We start from the raw sequence: 15,199 nt of genomic DNA, 5'->3' as shown, positions 1-15,199 counted from the left end.
CTAGGGTTTACAAAGAATGGTGTGAAACGGGAAAAACATCCAGTACGCGGCTGTCCTGTGGGCGAAAACGCCTTGTTGATGCTAGAGGTCAGAGGAGAATGGGCCGACTGATTCAAGCTGACAGAAGAGCAACTTTGACTGAAATAACCACTCGTTACTATCGAGGTATGCAGCAAAGCATTTGTGAAGCCACACAGCACAACCTTGAGGCGGATGGGCTACAACAGCAGAAGACCCCACCGGGTTCCACTCATCTCCACCACAAATAGGAAAAGAGGCTACAATTTGCAAGACCTCACCAAAATTGGACAGTTGAAGACTGGAAAAAGTTGCCTGGTCTGATGAGTCTCGATTTGTTGAGACATTCAGATGGTAGAGTCAGAATTTGGCGTAAACAGAATGAGAACATGGATCCATCATGCCTTGTTACCACTGTGCAGGCTGGTGGTGGTGGGTGTAATGGTGGAGGGAGTTTTCTTGGCACACTTTAGGCCCTTGTGCCAATTGGGCATGGTTTAAATGCCACGGCCACCTGAGCATTGTTTCTGACCATGTCACCTTTATGGCCACCATGTACCATCCTCTGATGGCTTCTTCAGCAGGATATGCACCATATACAAAGCTCGAATATTTCAAATTGGTTTCTTGAACATGACAATGAGTTCACTGTACTAAAACGGCCCCACAGTCACCAGATCTCAACCCAATAGAGCATCTTTGGGATGTGGGGGAACGGGAGCTTGTGCCTGGATGTGCATCCCACAAATCTCCATCAACTGCAAGATGCTATCCTATCAATATGGGCCAACATTTCTAAAGAATGCTTTCAGCACCTTGTGAATCAATGCCACGTAGAATTAAGGCAGTTCTGAAGGCGAAAGGGGGTCAAACACAGTACTAGTATGGTGTTCCTAATAAATCTTTAGCTGAGTGTTATATATATATAATATAATATAATAATATATATATATATACACTACCGGTCAAAAGTTTGGGGTCACTTAGAAATTTCCATTGCACTCCATTGTAGACAGAATACCAGTTGAGATCAGTTGCATTGTTTTTTTTAACCAGCGCAGCAGTTTTCATAATTACATTATGTGCTTACATAATTGCAAAAGGGTTCTCCAATGTTTTCTCAGTTAGTTTTTTTTAAATGATATCAGATTAGTGAACAGAATGGGCCTTTGGAACATTGGATGAAAGGTTGCTGATAATGGGCAATGTAGATATTGCATTAAAGATCAGCCCCCCAGTCAGATCAGCTGGTATTCTGTCTAACATCGAGTGGAATGGAAATTTGTAAGTGGCCCCATACTTTTGACCGGTAGTGTATATATAAGCTTCTTAGCTAAATGTTACAGTACACATAAACATAAAATAAGTAGTAGCAACACACATTCATATCCTAACAAAGACACACACACAGATGAAACACACACATTTGCATGCCATGCAAGAGCACATGTGCTCCTCTTGACTCCATCTTCTCACCCAGACATTTCAGAGTGGTCACCTTCCCTGAGCTGCACTCAGTCTTACTGTGGTGACACAGGAAGTGGACGTCACAAAAAGCAAACAAACATGGAGAAGTAGTGACTTTACAGATCAGGAAACAATGTAGAAGAATATATCATAGATTGGCTCAAACACTTACACTTATTAAATATAGTGAAGATTTTTGAGAGCAAGGTGGAAAGTAAAGTAGCTGAGGACATTTACTTATGTTCTGTACTTTGGAAGGTTCTGGCATTAACCCCTTAACCTTTAATTGGTGACACATTATTTTCCTCAACCACATTTCTGAGGGAAATATTGTACTTGTTGGTTACACTTTTTCTGACCACTAGTGGCGATGATTCCCATAGAAAGTCATAGGAAAGCTGCTGTGCGCTGCTCTTAAAATATAATAACATTATTTAATTGTTATGGAAATGTGAATGGGTTCATGCAGTTCTTAATAATAATTAAGATACCTTGAATAACAGTGGGTGTTTTCAGCCCTCCGGCCTGTAGCAGCACTAATGAGCCCATTTGGCTTTGGCGTAACACAATGAGATGAATACGACACAGCAATCTTGAACGTATGTGGACAAGGGACACAAAGGTCACATTATGCTTTATTGGAAGTGTTTTCAAACTGTATTTTTTTGGTTTTGCAAGAGAAGACAAGGATGACTAAAACTGTTAAAAGCAGCGCACATCTCTTCCCTGAGCTTTCCTAGGGAACAATGCAACAAGTCCTCCAAACCATACGACTACATAGGTTGTTTATTCCTACCCTCTAATACGACCCACAGGAGCATTTCACAAATTAGCGCCCCTAGCAGTTGCAGGAAATACGACCCACAGGAGCAATTGCAAAAATTGCATTGAGTTGCTTTAGATTATTTATAAGATTAGCACAGTTAGTTATGCACACTTTTACATTCATTCCAATGGGAATGTGCTTTCTACCTGAAGGCTGTGGCGTTCTGGATCTTAATGATCTGTGTCTGGTTCAGGTTGATGGACACCAGGTTGGACTGAAGGTCCTGCTCAATGGAGTTCAGAGAGACAAAGAATGACTCCACGTACCTGAGAGACACACAGCAATACAGACACAACGTGCAGCTGATGATGAGGCGGTTTCTTACATTTTAACCTGAAAATCAATTAGACTCATATTTGAAAATATATATAGAGGTTTACTCCTCGATGCAGTGGCCGTGAATTAGATTCAGACCTGAGGTCCTTTGCTGCATGTCGATCACCCTCTCTCTCTCTCTCTCTCTCTCTCTCTCTCTCTCTCTCTATATATATATATATATATATATATATAACAACTAGTCTCTATGTGAGGTTTTTTGCTATTGATATGCTCGGACATTCAAATTCTCCCTATAATGTGCATATAAAACCCTTTAATCATTAGCGCTTTTATTTTTTATTTTTTTATTGAACTTTACACTTTTCATAGACATGCTGTACATGATTACCACAATTAACACAATATAGTTTAAATCCATCCTACAGAGAAGAAAAAAGAAAGCAAGAGAAAAAGGTGTGCATGTGGCAAAGAAACAGTGGGGGCTGTGAACCAGTCTACAAGTGTGGCTGCCCCCCTTTTTACTTGCAAAGACCTTCATCTTGAATATGTACAGTTTAGAAGATCCTATTAGCTGGTGTGGCTTTCTGCCCAAATACAGACTCTGAAAGCAAAAGTCAATCTCAACTCCCTAAACTTTTTCCATACCATCTCTAATTGTCGTCCAACACTCATGTATCCCAGTGCATTCCCAAAAAATACATGAAAATGATTTGCTCTGTCTGTCCCACGGCCTCTTCAGCATGCTGTTTGCCTACCCCCGGGATTTGTAGGTGCAGATATTAAAAAGCATCTGACCCAGTTTTTCCAATTATACCCTGTCCACAACAGAGAGTTGGTTTCCATTGCAGTTCATTTTCCCATTCCTCTCATGATGACAGAAGGTTTTCAATTTGCGGTCTAATAAGACTTTGTTCAGACAGAAAACAGCACTGTGTGAAATACTTTGCTTGCGCGGGTGCCAATGTGAAAAGTCTGCAGTGTGCAAACTATAATAAAGATGTTCTATAACTAAAGATGTCTTTGAGTTGCGCCATCAGGACCATGATTGTCTCTACAAAACTTGGGGATAAATCTTATAATTGTTAAAATATTTTACTTTGGACAGATGTGAACAATCCAGATTGAGACAACAAGCCGAAAAAAGGGGGACACGGACACAAATGTTATTGCCCCACTAGAACACTGCGCTCCCATAACGCAGAGTTGTGTTTCCCAGAGTTTTTAAAAGTAGAATGGGAGCCAGAGCCTTCAGCTATCAGGCTCCTCTCTTGTGGAACCAGCTCTCAGTCTGGGTTTGGGAGGCAGACACCGTCCACACAATTAAGAGTTATGTAGTGTCCTGGGATTATTTCTGTTGTAATTTGACACTATAAATAATATAAAATCTCCCATCACACCAGATCATGCAGATGGAGCTTAGAAAGACCAACCTGGAGTATCCCAGTTGCTTGCAGGCAGAAACCCCCAGCCAGTTGTTCCAGCCCTCTGAGCACACCGTCCTCCATACTCCCCCTTTCTGGACCTGCAGGACCGAGCTCCTCCCACTCAGACGCACTGACAGACAGACAAAGAGTTATACAGATAGTAGTATTGCATTGCCAAACCTTCCTCCACAGCGCTGCTAAGAAGGTCTGGCTAGTCCACACCACATAGGTGGATAGGAAAATAACGTGCTCTGGTTAATTGGCAATTTTTTTAACCAATCACAATCGTCTTGGGCAGCGCTAAGCGCTGGACGCTAGACACAGTTCCTCTGCAGAATCGCCTCGGGAAGGAACATGTTTTGGTGGAACATATGCATGTAGGGATGTGAGCTTTGTAATTAAAATTAATGTTGAGTGCGTAATAAGAATTTGATTCAATATAAAGATAAATATGATCGACCGAATTGACCGTACAGAAGAGGATTAGGGCCACTGGTGAAAATGTATTTGAGTTCTGACTATTTTCTCATAATTCTGAGTTTAAAGTCCGAATTCTGACTTTAATCTTAGAATTCTGACTTTATCTCAGAAATCTGACTTTATTATCAGAAATCTGACATTAATCCCAGAATTCTGACTTTAAACTCAGAATTCTGACTTTAATCTCAGAATTCTGACTTTAATCTCAGAATTCTGAGAATAAAGTCCAAACTCAATAAATGTTTCACCAGTGACCCTAATTCTCTTCCGTAAGAATGCCAACACAAAGAAAGCAGAAGGGAAGTGACATCCAGCGGAACCTCCGTAAATAAACCGTCGTCGATATAGACTATATAGAGGTTGGCAGAAAGGTCAAAAACTAACGACAGACTGAAAACTGCTGTAAATGAAAACATCCCCCGGACTCTCAAACCCAGTGTAACATTAATAAAACTGTAGCATTAAATGATGTACAATAAACCTGTTACCGGTTTGCAGCCAAGGGTAATAATTAACGTGGTGGCAGCCAGCGGGACAAACTGTAAGTGATTACATAACGTTAAATCCACCAAAAAGATTGGCAAACAAGCATACAGATGCTCATCTAGTGAGCGACAGTCGGCGATTACCTCCGTAGGTCGTGGGTAAAGCAAGAAGAAAGCTAACGTTAGTTGGCCATGTTCAACTACATTTTCTGTTGGTTAAATTAGATTTAGTTTCATTTCTAGTGTTTGCAGTTTAGTCACTGGTGCTGTTTTCTTTTGTATTTTGAGCAGGTACTTTTTTGAGTGTTCAGTTCAATGTAGATGAAAAAAATGTATTCATGCTTTAAAAAAACAAAAGAAAGCATTTAGTAACTTTTTACAAGCTGACACTACTAAGTCAATTTACAAATATATATACTGTATATTTGACCATTTATCCATTGGTACCTAATTGTCTTATGTTTGTTACAATGTTGCTTTTTATTTTAAACTAAAAGTACACTAGAAATTGGTGTATAGGGCGCCCGGATAGCACAGTTGGTAGAGCGGGCGCCCATATGTAGAGATTTACTCCTCAATGCAGGAAATAAAGGCTTTCCAAAAACATTGGCCAGAAATTGGTGTATAAATTTGACAAAATAATATTAATCATCACATAGATATCAGAATTTTAATACCAGACAGAGTGTTGGTATATAGGCCAATATAATTTTATCCAGTATGTAACACATTGAAATGCTGCAGGTTTTCATTGAGACATGATACTGATATGTGTGCAGCTGGCACATGCTTGTATTATGTCATCAGTTAAATATACTATTTTAGATACATTTTTATCGGCCCTTTAGCTGACTGACTGATCTATGACTATGTATGCAAGTGTTTATGTGTGTGTCTCACTCTCACCACAGCCCAGCTCGTCCTCTCCGTTGTCACAGTGCACCTCTCCATCACACTGAGACAAGGGCCTGATGCATTTAGGGGATGAACCACAACGAAACTTCCCCACACAGCTTAAACCCACTGTAGGAACGAACACACACACACACACACACACACACACACAAACAAAATGTCACACTAAGTGTCATGGCAAAATATCCAACATATCTCGGTGCAGATCAAATTGGTGGACTGGCATGCAGACCGACATTGCCAAAATTTTAAAAATTGCTATGAAGTTTTTCAGCGTAATAGGTCCACAATAGTTTTAAATATGCTCTAGAGTCTACACTGGTTTTTACTTTGGCTCTGTCCGGTAGTAGCATCAAGAATTACACTGTGACTTCCCATCAGGGATGTTGTACTAGGGGTGGAAAGGGGACTGAACACAAAAAGATGATAGAAAGAATAGCTGTGGACGTAATAAGGGTCCCATAGAGAATGCCTTTCTACAGGGCCCAGAATGTTGTGCTACGCCACGGCTGAGTGAGTGAGTTGCCCTGCTGCGCCTTCAGAGTGTAAATGTTGAGTGAGTGTGTATCTGATGAGCAGGTGACACCTTGTACGGCAGCCTCGGCCACAGCGTAAGAATGTGAGTGAATGGTGAATAGTTCCTGTGCTATGTAAAAGCATCGTTAAGACTAGAATATGAGAACATTTACAGTACATGAGGTCAACCTCTCCAGGGGCCAGTATTACAAAGTGAGATGAGTGGCTACTTTAGGCTTTTAGGTTTTATGGTATCGCAAAGCTGGCTCACTTCACCCGAGTTTGGTAACCTATGCTGCAAACCAATCAGATCAGGAGAAAAAACATCTATACATTTCACCTCGGTGAATATCATTCTTTGCTCCCGCTTTACCCATATTTCGCTGTGGGTATCCCAGTTTAATTTAATTTAATGTCAATAATTTGATAATATCACTTGTATTTAACAACTCCTTTGTCACATGACCACGGTTACAACTGGACTAACAAACCCAGAGTTACCTGGGCCAATTGATAACCAGCTTCATGATACCAGTTCTCCAGGGTCACCAATGTTAGTCTCAGAAAGACAGTATAGGTTGAACTTGCTTTGTGATACAGGTTAAAGAAGAATTAAGGAAAACTACAGTATTTCTTCCATATTTTGAAAAGATGTTATTAACTTAAGCTCAATATGCTTGGTCAGTAACTCTACGACTACAAGTTAAAAACATTTTCCTTTGATTTTTTTGGTATGGTTTCATGCATAAATAATATGCCCATCTCAAACAGGCTTATATACGGTGGCCCTGAAAGTCAAAACATGAAAGGATTTCACAAAACACTACAACATTTCACAAAACACTACAACATATACAACATTTCAGGAAACACAACAGCAGAAGCAACAAACAAAATAAGATTTGGTGATAGGATTTTATTCTGACTAAACACAGCACTGAGACTCGAGTGATCCCAGGTTTAGCAGCCCTGCCAACGAGGTCTCTGTTCCAGCTCTGTTACATACACGTTCTGCTTTTAATATTATTAGTCACAATATTCTCACTGAGTCGGACCCTCTTAGAGGGTTTTGATTAGTTCCACTCTTACATATCTCACAGATATTTCCTTGTCGCTATGGTAGATCATGTGTCAAAGAAATAAATTACTCACAATAGTATAATATCAACAACATGTGTATTGCTGGAAATAAATAATCCATAGTGAGGTAATATCCCAATCCAATGATCCCAAATATCCCAATGATATGTGTACAGTGCAAAAATAGAGTTGAGTTCCTCTTTAATATTGACCATTTTTCTGTTGCATAACAGGTCTTTATGCCTAACAGTGGAATCATTATGGGTTCATTATTAAAGCCACCAAACTGAAGCCGAAACATTTCAAAACAGGAAGCATATGATCTTAGATTATTGTCACATATCAAAACATTAAAACTAAGATTTTGAAGGTTGAAAGGACATTTTGAAATCTTGAAGCACTGACTTGTGTCATGTCGTTTCTCCAGCTAAACCCTGTCAGAAATCCCCAAATGCAAAGCTGAAAGAGCATATTTGAATCTCCTAAATGTGTTGAATCTCATAAATTAAAAAAATGTAATCGAATCTTCCAAAGGATTGTGTTAAACATGAATACATTGCACTGCAAACATTGAGAAAGATTATTTCAGAATTTCAAAATGTAATAACCAATGTTTGAATCTTATGTTTCCAGTTGAATCCAGTTTTGAAACAATATTTTCACTTTCAACCTTTTAAATTTATCTCTTGACATGTGATGGTGATCCAACTTCATAGATGAAAGTATTAGCGGCAGTGCAGGTCCAAGAGTGTATGAGAAGAAAAAAATATAAAATGTCTGCTGAGACATCCACCAGTTATGGACTTCAAAGAATGTGACACCACATGGGGTCTTTCTTTATCTGACAATGACTTAACTGACAATCACATTACGACTGGAAGTGGAAGACAATGTGTCAGTGAGCTCATGCATTCTGACTGCACTGTGTGGGAGGGACCTATATTGTATAACAGGACCACATCAAATATTGATGGAGCAAAGGCAGTCCATGCTACAGTGGCTCCATTAAAGCCAAATGAACAAAGTTCACACAGCACTGAGATCCTCACCTCCAAGGCCGATGCCGAGAACGAGAGAGACCACCACGATGAGGCACAAAGCGATCAGCAGCTCCAAGCGGTGGGCCAGCACTCTGTTCTTCCAGCTTTTCTCCAAGTCATCCTCTATTGAGGAAAAATAGTTTATGAACATCTACACTGTTTAAATACCATACAACATGAGCTGCCAGCAGTTCACACAGCAAGAGGAAATTTCTTCAGAAAAAAAGCTGAAATTATATGTGTGATTTCTATAATTTATAAATACAAATATGAAATGTAGTGTTCAAAATCAGAGTGATAGGATCTGTGAGGACCTCAGTGCTGTAACCTCTTGGTCCCTTCTTGATCTGTAGCACTCTACAGTGGGGTTTAAAAGTTTGGGTACCCCCGATAAAAATTTGCATTAATGTGCATAAAGAAGCCAAGAAAAGATGGAAAAATCTCCAAAAGGCATCAAATGAAAGATTAGAAATTCGTGTCACAAAAAGTTAGATTTATTTACGTCATTTACACTTTCAAAATAACAGAAGACAAAAAAATGGCGTCTGCAAATGTTTGGGCACCCTGCAGAGTTAATACCTTGTAATATCTTCGCCCATTCTTCCTTCCAAAAGTCTTCTAGTTCTTTGAGATTTCTGAGCTGTCTGTCACGCACTGCTCTTTTAAGATCTATCCATAGATTTTCATTTATGTTGAGGTTAGGAGATTGTGAAGGCCATGGCAAAATGTTCAGTTTATGCCTCTTGAGATAATCCACCGTGGATTTTGAGGTGTTTAGGATCATTATCCATTTGTAAAAACCATCTTCTCTTTAACTTCAGCTTTTTGACAGATGGCATCAAGTTAGCGTCCAAATTTTGCTGAACTTTTATTGATTCCATTTTTCCTTCTACTCGTGAAATGTTCCCTGTGCCAATGGCTGCAATACAACCCCAAAGCATGATTGATCCCCCCCCCCCCCATGCTTAACAGTTGAAAAGAGGTTCTTTTCATTAAATTCTGTGCCCTTTCTTCTCCAAACGTACCTTTGCTTATTCCGACCAAAAGTTCTACTTTGACCTCATCGGTCCACAGAACTTGTTTCCACAATGCATCAGGCTTGTCTATATGTTCATTTGCAAACTAATGCTGATTTTTGTGGTGAGGACGTAGAAGAGGTTTTCTTCTGATGACTCTTCCATGAAGACCATATCTGTACAAGTATCTCTTTATAGTGGAATGGTGTACCAACTCCAGTGTCTCCAGGTCTTTCTAGATGGATTGTGCAGTCAAATGTGGGTTTGGACTTGCTTTTCTCACAATCCTGCGAGCTGTTCTGTCTAATATTTTTCTTGGTCTTCCAGATCTTGCTTTAACTTCCCCTTTTCCTGATGACGGCCATTTCTTAATTACATTCAGAACATTGGATATTGGCATCTGCTATCTTCTTCTAGCCTTCTCCTGCTTTGTGAGCGTCAACTATTTTCAGTGTCAGTTTTCTAGACAACGGCTAAGAAGAAGCCATGGTGCTGATTGTTGGGGCGAGGTCAGATGAGTCTGGGCATTTAAAACCTTAAGATTGACATCACCTGGTCTTTCCAGACGATGATTGAGAACAATCCATGATACTGTCAGGTCTCAGCTTTCCAAAGGGGGCGGTGCATGCTAGAAACTCTGCAGTGTGCCTTCACTTTTGCAGATGCCATTTTTTAGTTTTCTGTCATTTTGAAAGTGTAAATGATGGAACCGATAACAGCAATGCTTAAAAGACAAGTCACAAATACTTTAGATGTTTTCATTTTCTAAAAATGCTCAGGAATTTCCTCAAACAGCTGGTCACTGTAGTTTAAAAAAAACGTTACTCAAACATGAGGAAATAGCAGATTTGTTTGGGACTATTTTCATCTGCAGATTAATCCACATTTGGTGCTCAAGTAAGTATTTCTGGCAGCACACATCTTAAATTCCATGCAGATCTTACTGTATTTCTACCTGTCTGCAGTAATGTCAACATCCATTGTTGCATGCTGTAGCATTAAGAACATCACCAGGTCTCACCGTGCATAAATGGCTGCACCTTGGTGATTGGCATGGTCGCGCTGGGTGCAGCCAGATGTTGGGGCTCTTCGAGATTGGCAGATCCGTTTTCCAATTCAGAGTAAGTAGCAAAGTCGCCCAGGGGGCTGACGTTCAGTGTGTTGGGGGTCTCAACAGTGGGGAGGTCTTCCTCCGTCACTGAAACCACCTCTATACTGGGGGTGTCCGACTGCTCAGGTGCCTCTGTCTTAAGTTCCTAAATGGGGGCAATAGAAAAATAAATTATCAGTATGACGACTGAGAATTTAATTAAAAAAAGAAGAATCTACTGAGCAAATTGTGATAGCAGAGACACAACTATTAAGACTTTATCCAACATTTTGAAGATGCATTTGGGATCAAATGTATGACTGTTAGGTTGATTTGTACTTCCAGCGCAAATACTGCAGTGTCTTGGTTTAACCATCGTGTTTAACCCAGTAATAAGGAAGGTGTTTTTGCTGTGCTCTGGTTGTTATGAGAATTGTTAACAGTGCAAGCTACAATATCAGACTGTATGATTTTACATGTTTTAGTATCTTAAATCATGAGACTCTATGCCTGGAAAGGTTGTGGCTCCCCATGTTGGGATTTGTTAGTTGTTCTTCAATTTTAACTTTATTATCCTGAAGGAAATTCTGATTTGATACTGCTAGCTGCTAAACAAGATTTTTCTTCAGAATGGTATTTTGTCTAATAACGACTATTCCTATATCACATAAATTGTTGAGTTGGGTACATTATCCCAAATGTTTCCAACACTGTCCAAACCCAGAGAAATCTGTAATTTTATTTCACTGACACGGGACATTTTGTTTGGCCGCCTGTCAGTAGTCATGTTCCCATCAATGTATTTTTATGTGCATTTTGAAGTTTCGCATTAGAAAATGTTGATAGAAAAGGTTTTTGCACTCGCTTGAAGTGGTTTTTGCCTTTTCTGAAAAAACCTTAATGCGCAAAATAGGAGATGGAAACAGCTTTGTTGAATAAGTTGTGATGTAGTGAACATGTCTCACATGACTATAGTCCCCAGTATCCTTCAGATGGGGGAAAGATCGGGAAATGGGTCCCATCCAGTGCATTGTACACTTGTGGCATCTGACGCTATTGCCTGTACCTCAGCCACGTCGGGTTAATTGATGAATTGTGTCAACAACTTGAATAGCAAGTCTGAGCACACATACACATCGGTGAACAGGTGTCTCGGTGACACCAAATGTCTCTGCCGCAACCCTGTATTCTGCACAGGTGGCCAGGGAAACATGACTAGAGGTTACTAGTTACTCTAACTTCTTTCAAAACACAGGATACACTTAATGATATCATACAATGTCAAAGAATTATACTTAGTAACCGTAATACAGCTTTTCCTGCCACACAGCATCCTTTTTCATTACATGCCACTTCGCAACACAGTCAAACAGCAGAGACCTAATTTATTGATATGATATTTCAATGTCGATTGATCCGGCTTCACATTACTGCTACGGTGACAAGTAGCTCATGCCAATGCTTTGTGAGTAACATTAACAGCATATTACAACATTGTTTAATGTACGGTGACCATATTTTGATTTCCACAAAAGAGGACACTCGGCCGGCCTCGAGACACAAATTCAGACATCTCAGAGGTTAATAAACATATGTAATAACTGACTTATGTAATTAAAAATAATCCGTAACAACCTGAAACAAAATAATAGTTCTCTTTTCAAATAAATAAACAAATATGAAATAATCTATTTGACCTATTCTGTGTCATCTTCAAAATCCAGCTTCAACTAAATATCACTTAAAAGCTTTTAAATGTAATAAGATCAGGTTTTTCAGTGCCCATTTGAGCTTTAAGATCTCCAGCACCTTTATTAGACCCTGAAACAAATGTGCTAGCAAAATATATAATAAAATATAATATATATAAGGCAGCCTCTCGGGAAATACGTCACGCAACAAAGTACCGTAGTATTGACAGTCAATTCAAGTACACGCTTAATGCTAATGGTCCCTTGAAAAACAGTGGAAACTGGACCCTTTATTTATAATCTTTTTATGGATTCCACTGCAGTTCTAGGCAAGACCCACCCTACAAATCAGCTTAATTGGTTAAGCTTAGGCATTAACCTTGAGTAGTTAAGGTTAGGATAACTGATTGGTCAGGGGACAGAACGAATCGGGTTCCATTACCTTGCGTGAGCATGGACGCCTAGCCAATCGTAGCATGTGAACAATTCAGGCAGCTGGGAGATTTGACACAGCAGTTTACAACTCTGGCCATCTGAAGCGTCTGGAGCTTAGTGCCGCCCAAGACGATGTGATTTATTTATTTTGAAAGCAAACAACCCACGACTGTTTATCCTCCTGTCCAGGTATATGTTGTGTGGACTAGCCAACCGCAGCGCTGTGGAGATAAGTCTGGCAATGCGAGACAACTAGACGAGTGACAACATTGTTCAGTTTATTATCAGTGACGCATGAATGCATGGTGGAATTAGCAAACTAGCTAGTCAGCCAATCGCTAGTTAGCTAGTTAGCAGCGGATTGGTTGGTCCCTCTCCTTTACTCCCTGCCGCAGGAAGACTTCTTTGCCTAATGACCAAGTGGTTAGCATGACTTAGGTGGCCAAACGTTGCTTATGTATGATAGCAGGGGTTTATATTCACCCTTTGCAAACACGTGACCACGACCACGTGACGACGCCATGACGGACGACAGAATCCCTGGAAGCACAAGCTAAACAGTGTAGTAGATGAGCGGCAAGTTTCATTAGTTTAAAATGAATAACACTAAATAAACTGTAATAATAATACTATATTTTTCTTTATGGCTTCTTCTATTGAAAAACAAGTTGTCGTGCCATTATCGGTTGAGGTAAGGCATGTGGTAGGTGCTCACAAGATTACAGGATTGGACACCAACCCTTACCTTCTTCTTTCCTCCCTCCGTTTTCACGGACCTCACTAAATCACAGAGTCTGGCCGTCTTCAGCCCACACGATCTGTACCGCTATGTGGTAAACGGGGTATCCCCATACACTAGTGCTGATCTCAAAGCTTTTAAAAGTCTGGATGCTACCAGTTGTTATACCAATTCTTTGTAGCTGGTACGCAATTGTACACCCACGGCGGGGGGAGGTACCTCATAATGGTAAAGGTAATTTATTTTGTATAAACATCTATTCTTTATTTAAGTAAAGAATTATATAACACGTAGCCTATGTTTTTAGTATACAGACCGTTGTTCACTGGGTGTGCCAATGCAACTTTCTAGTGGATGCCTGAACGCATCCCAGCTCTGGGAAGTGCAGTCATTAATGATCCCTCCCATGTTAATCCATGCAGTAGATGACAGAGTGTATATGATTAGTAGTAACCCCATATAATTGTAACATCTAGCCATCTTCTTATGTGTGATTTTATTCGCTGTAGCCTATGTTAAATAAATAAAAAGAAAGTGCACATCCAAATTTTCTCAAGCTGTTCTCAAATGTCTCGTTTTTTTCCAACCAACTGCTCCAACCCCCAAAATATTCAATCAATTCAAAATTATCTAATACAAAGAATTTTTTGTCTTTCAACTAAATGGTTCCAGCACCAATTATTTATTATTTATTGACTATATTTTGTCCACTTACTGTTGGCTGAGTTGCTGTGTCAGCAGCAGCAGTGTTGGCAGCGGGATCTGCAAAAAATGGGATGAGAAACGGATGGATGGAGAGGACATTAATGGAGGAAAGACAAAGAGAATGGAAGTAAGCGAAGAAGAGATGATGAGGAAAAGGGAAAAACAACAGGAATCCTCAAGAAAAAGCCTGCTTGAGTTCTATCCCTGGGTTATGTCCAACGTACTGGTCTTCACGAAGCTTTTCGTCATCATGCCATAGTCCACACTCAATACGCTTTTTCTAAGACCATGTCCTCCCAATATCCCTCTCTCTTTGTTAGTTTCTTGTCTCTTGTTTTTCCCCTTTTTCTTTCCCCCTCTCTCTGTCCTAATGGCAGCCCTCCTGCTGTGCCTACACTTTGGTTCTATGAGACACCTGAGCAGGTGAGTTCTGCCACTCGGAATGGGGATCGAGTGGCCGTACACCTCCCACTCTGTGGGTAGGGTTACATACTTGTGTGACCCTAAATTGTCCTGGGAGTGTGTGTGGGGAGGCAGGAGGGAGGGGGAGAAAGCTGCTGGGCACTGCCTGGACACCGTCCAGTGGCTTCACTGTCCACCTGCTTTCTGCGAATAGTTCTTTTATACCTACTTTTAGTTTTTAATCTAGTTCTAGTAAACTATAATAACCTTGTATTGTACTCACATGAAGCTTCACATCAATCCCCTCCCCCATTGCCTGTAATATTTTGGGAAGTTTGTATATCTAAAAAGCCAATCCAACAAACTACTTCAACAGAATATGATTATAAAATATATGTATTTTAATTATCAATGGATTTTTTCTGAACAGCAATAAATAAAGCTACCTGACAAAACATCAAAAAGGTACAAAATAAAAATGTCTTTACATAATATTTACATTTTTAAAGGGATTTTTTTTTCTTTTTTTTAATATGGTTAAAACATAAAGATGAAGTCTATTCCATCTGGTCATCCACCAATACTTCTAAA

The 15,199-nt window shown here is 39.9% G+C and overlaps 1 protein-coding gene across 1 annotated transcript in view; it reads right to left on the bottom strand.

The window, feature by feature from the left end:
* The window catches only part of tmprss3a (transmembrane serine protease 3a), a 28,690-nt gene extending 15,908 nt beyond the window's left edge, over positions 1-12,782 (bottom strand). The window contains exons 1-8 of the mRNA XM_032530386.1: positions 12,770-12,782; positions 11,770-11,825; positions 10,568-10,802; positions 8,540-8,653; positions 5,886-6,002; positions 4,021-4,144; positions 2,458-2,577; positions 1,495-1,541 (exon numbers count right to left, since the gene is read on the bottom strand). Of these exons, the coding sequence (XP_032386277.1) occupies positions 1,495-1,541; positions 2,458-2,577; positions 4,021-4,144; positions 5,886-6,002; positions 8,540-8,653; positions 10,568-10,802; positions 11,770-11,825; positions 12,770-12,782 (826 nt within the window). The remainder of the gene's footprint in view (positions 1-1,494; positions 1,542-2,457; positions 2,578-4,020; positions 4,145-5,885; positions 6,003-8,539; positions 8,654-10,567; positions 10,803-11,769; positions 11,826-12,769) is intronic.
* Positions 12,783-15,199: the final 2,417 nt, after the last annotated feature.

Source organism: Etheostoma spectabile, chromosome 11, assembly GCF_008692095.1.
Source record: "Etheostoma spectabile isolate EspeVRDwgs_2016 chromosome 11, UIUC_Espe_1.0, whole genome shotgun sequence".
NCBI lineage: Eukaryota > Metazoa > Chordata > Actinopteri > Perciformes > Percidae > Etheostoma > Etheostoma spectabile.
This window is presented reverse-complemented; position numbering and strand designations above follow the sequence as displayed.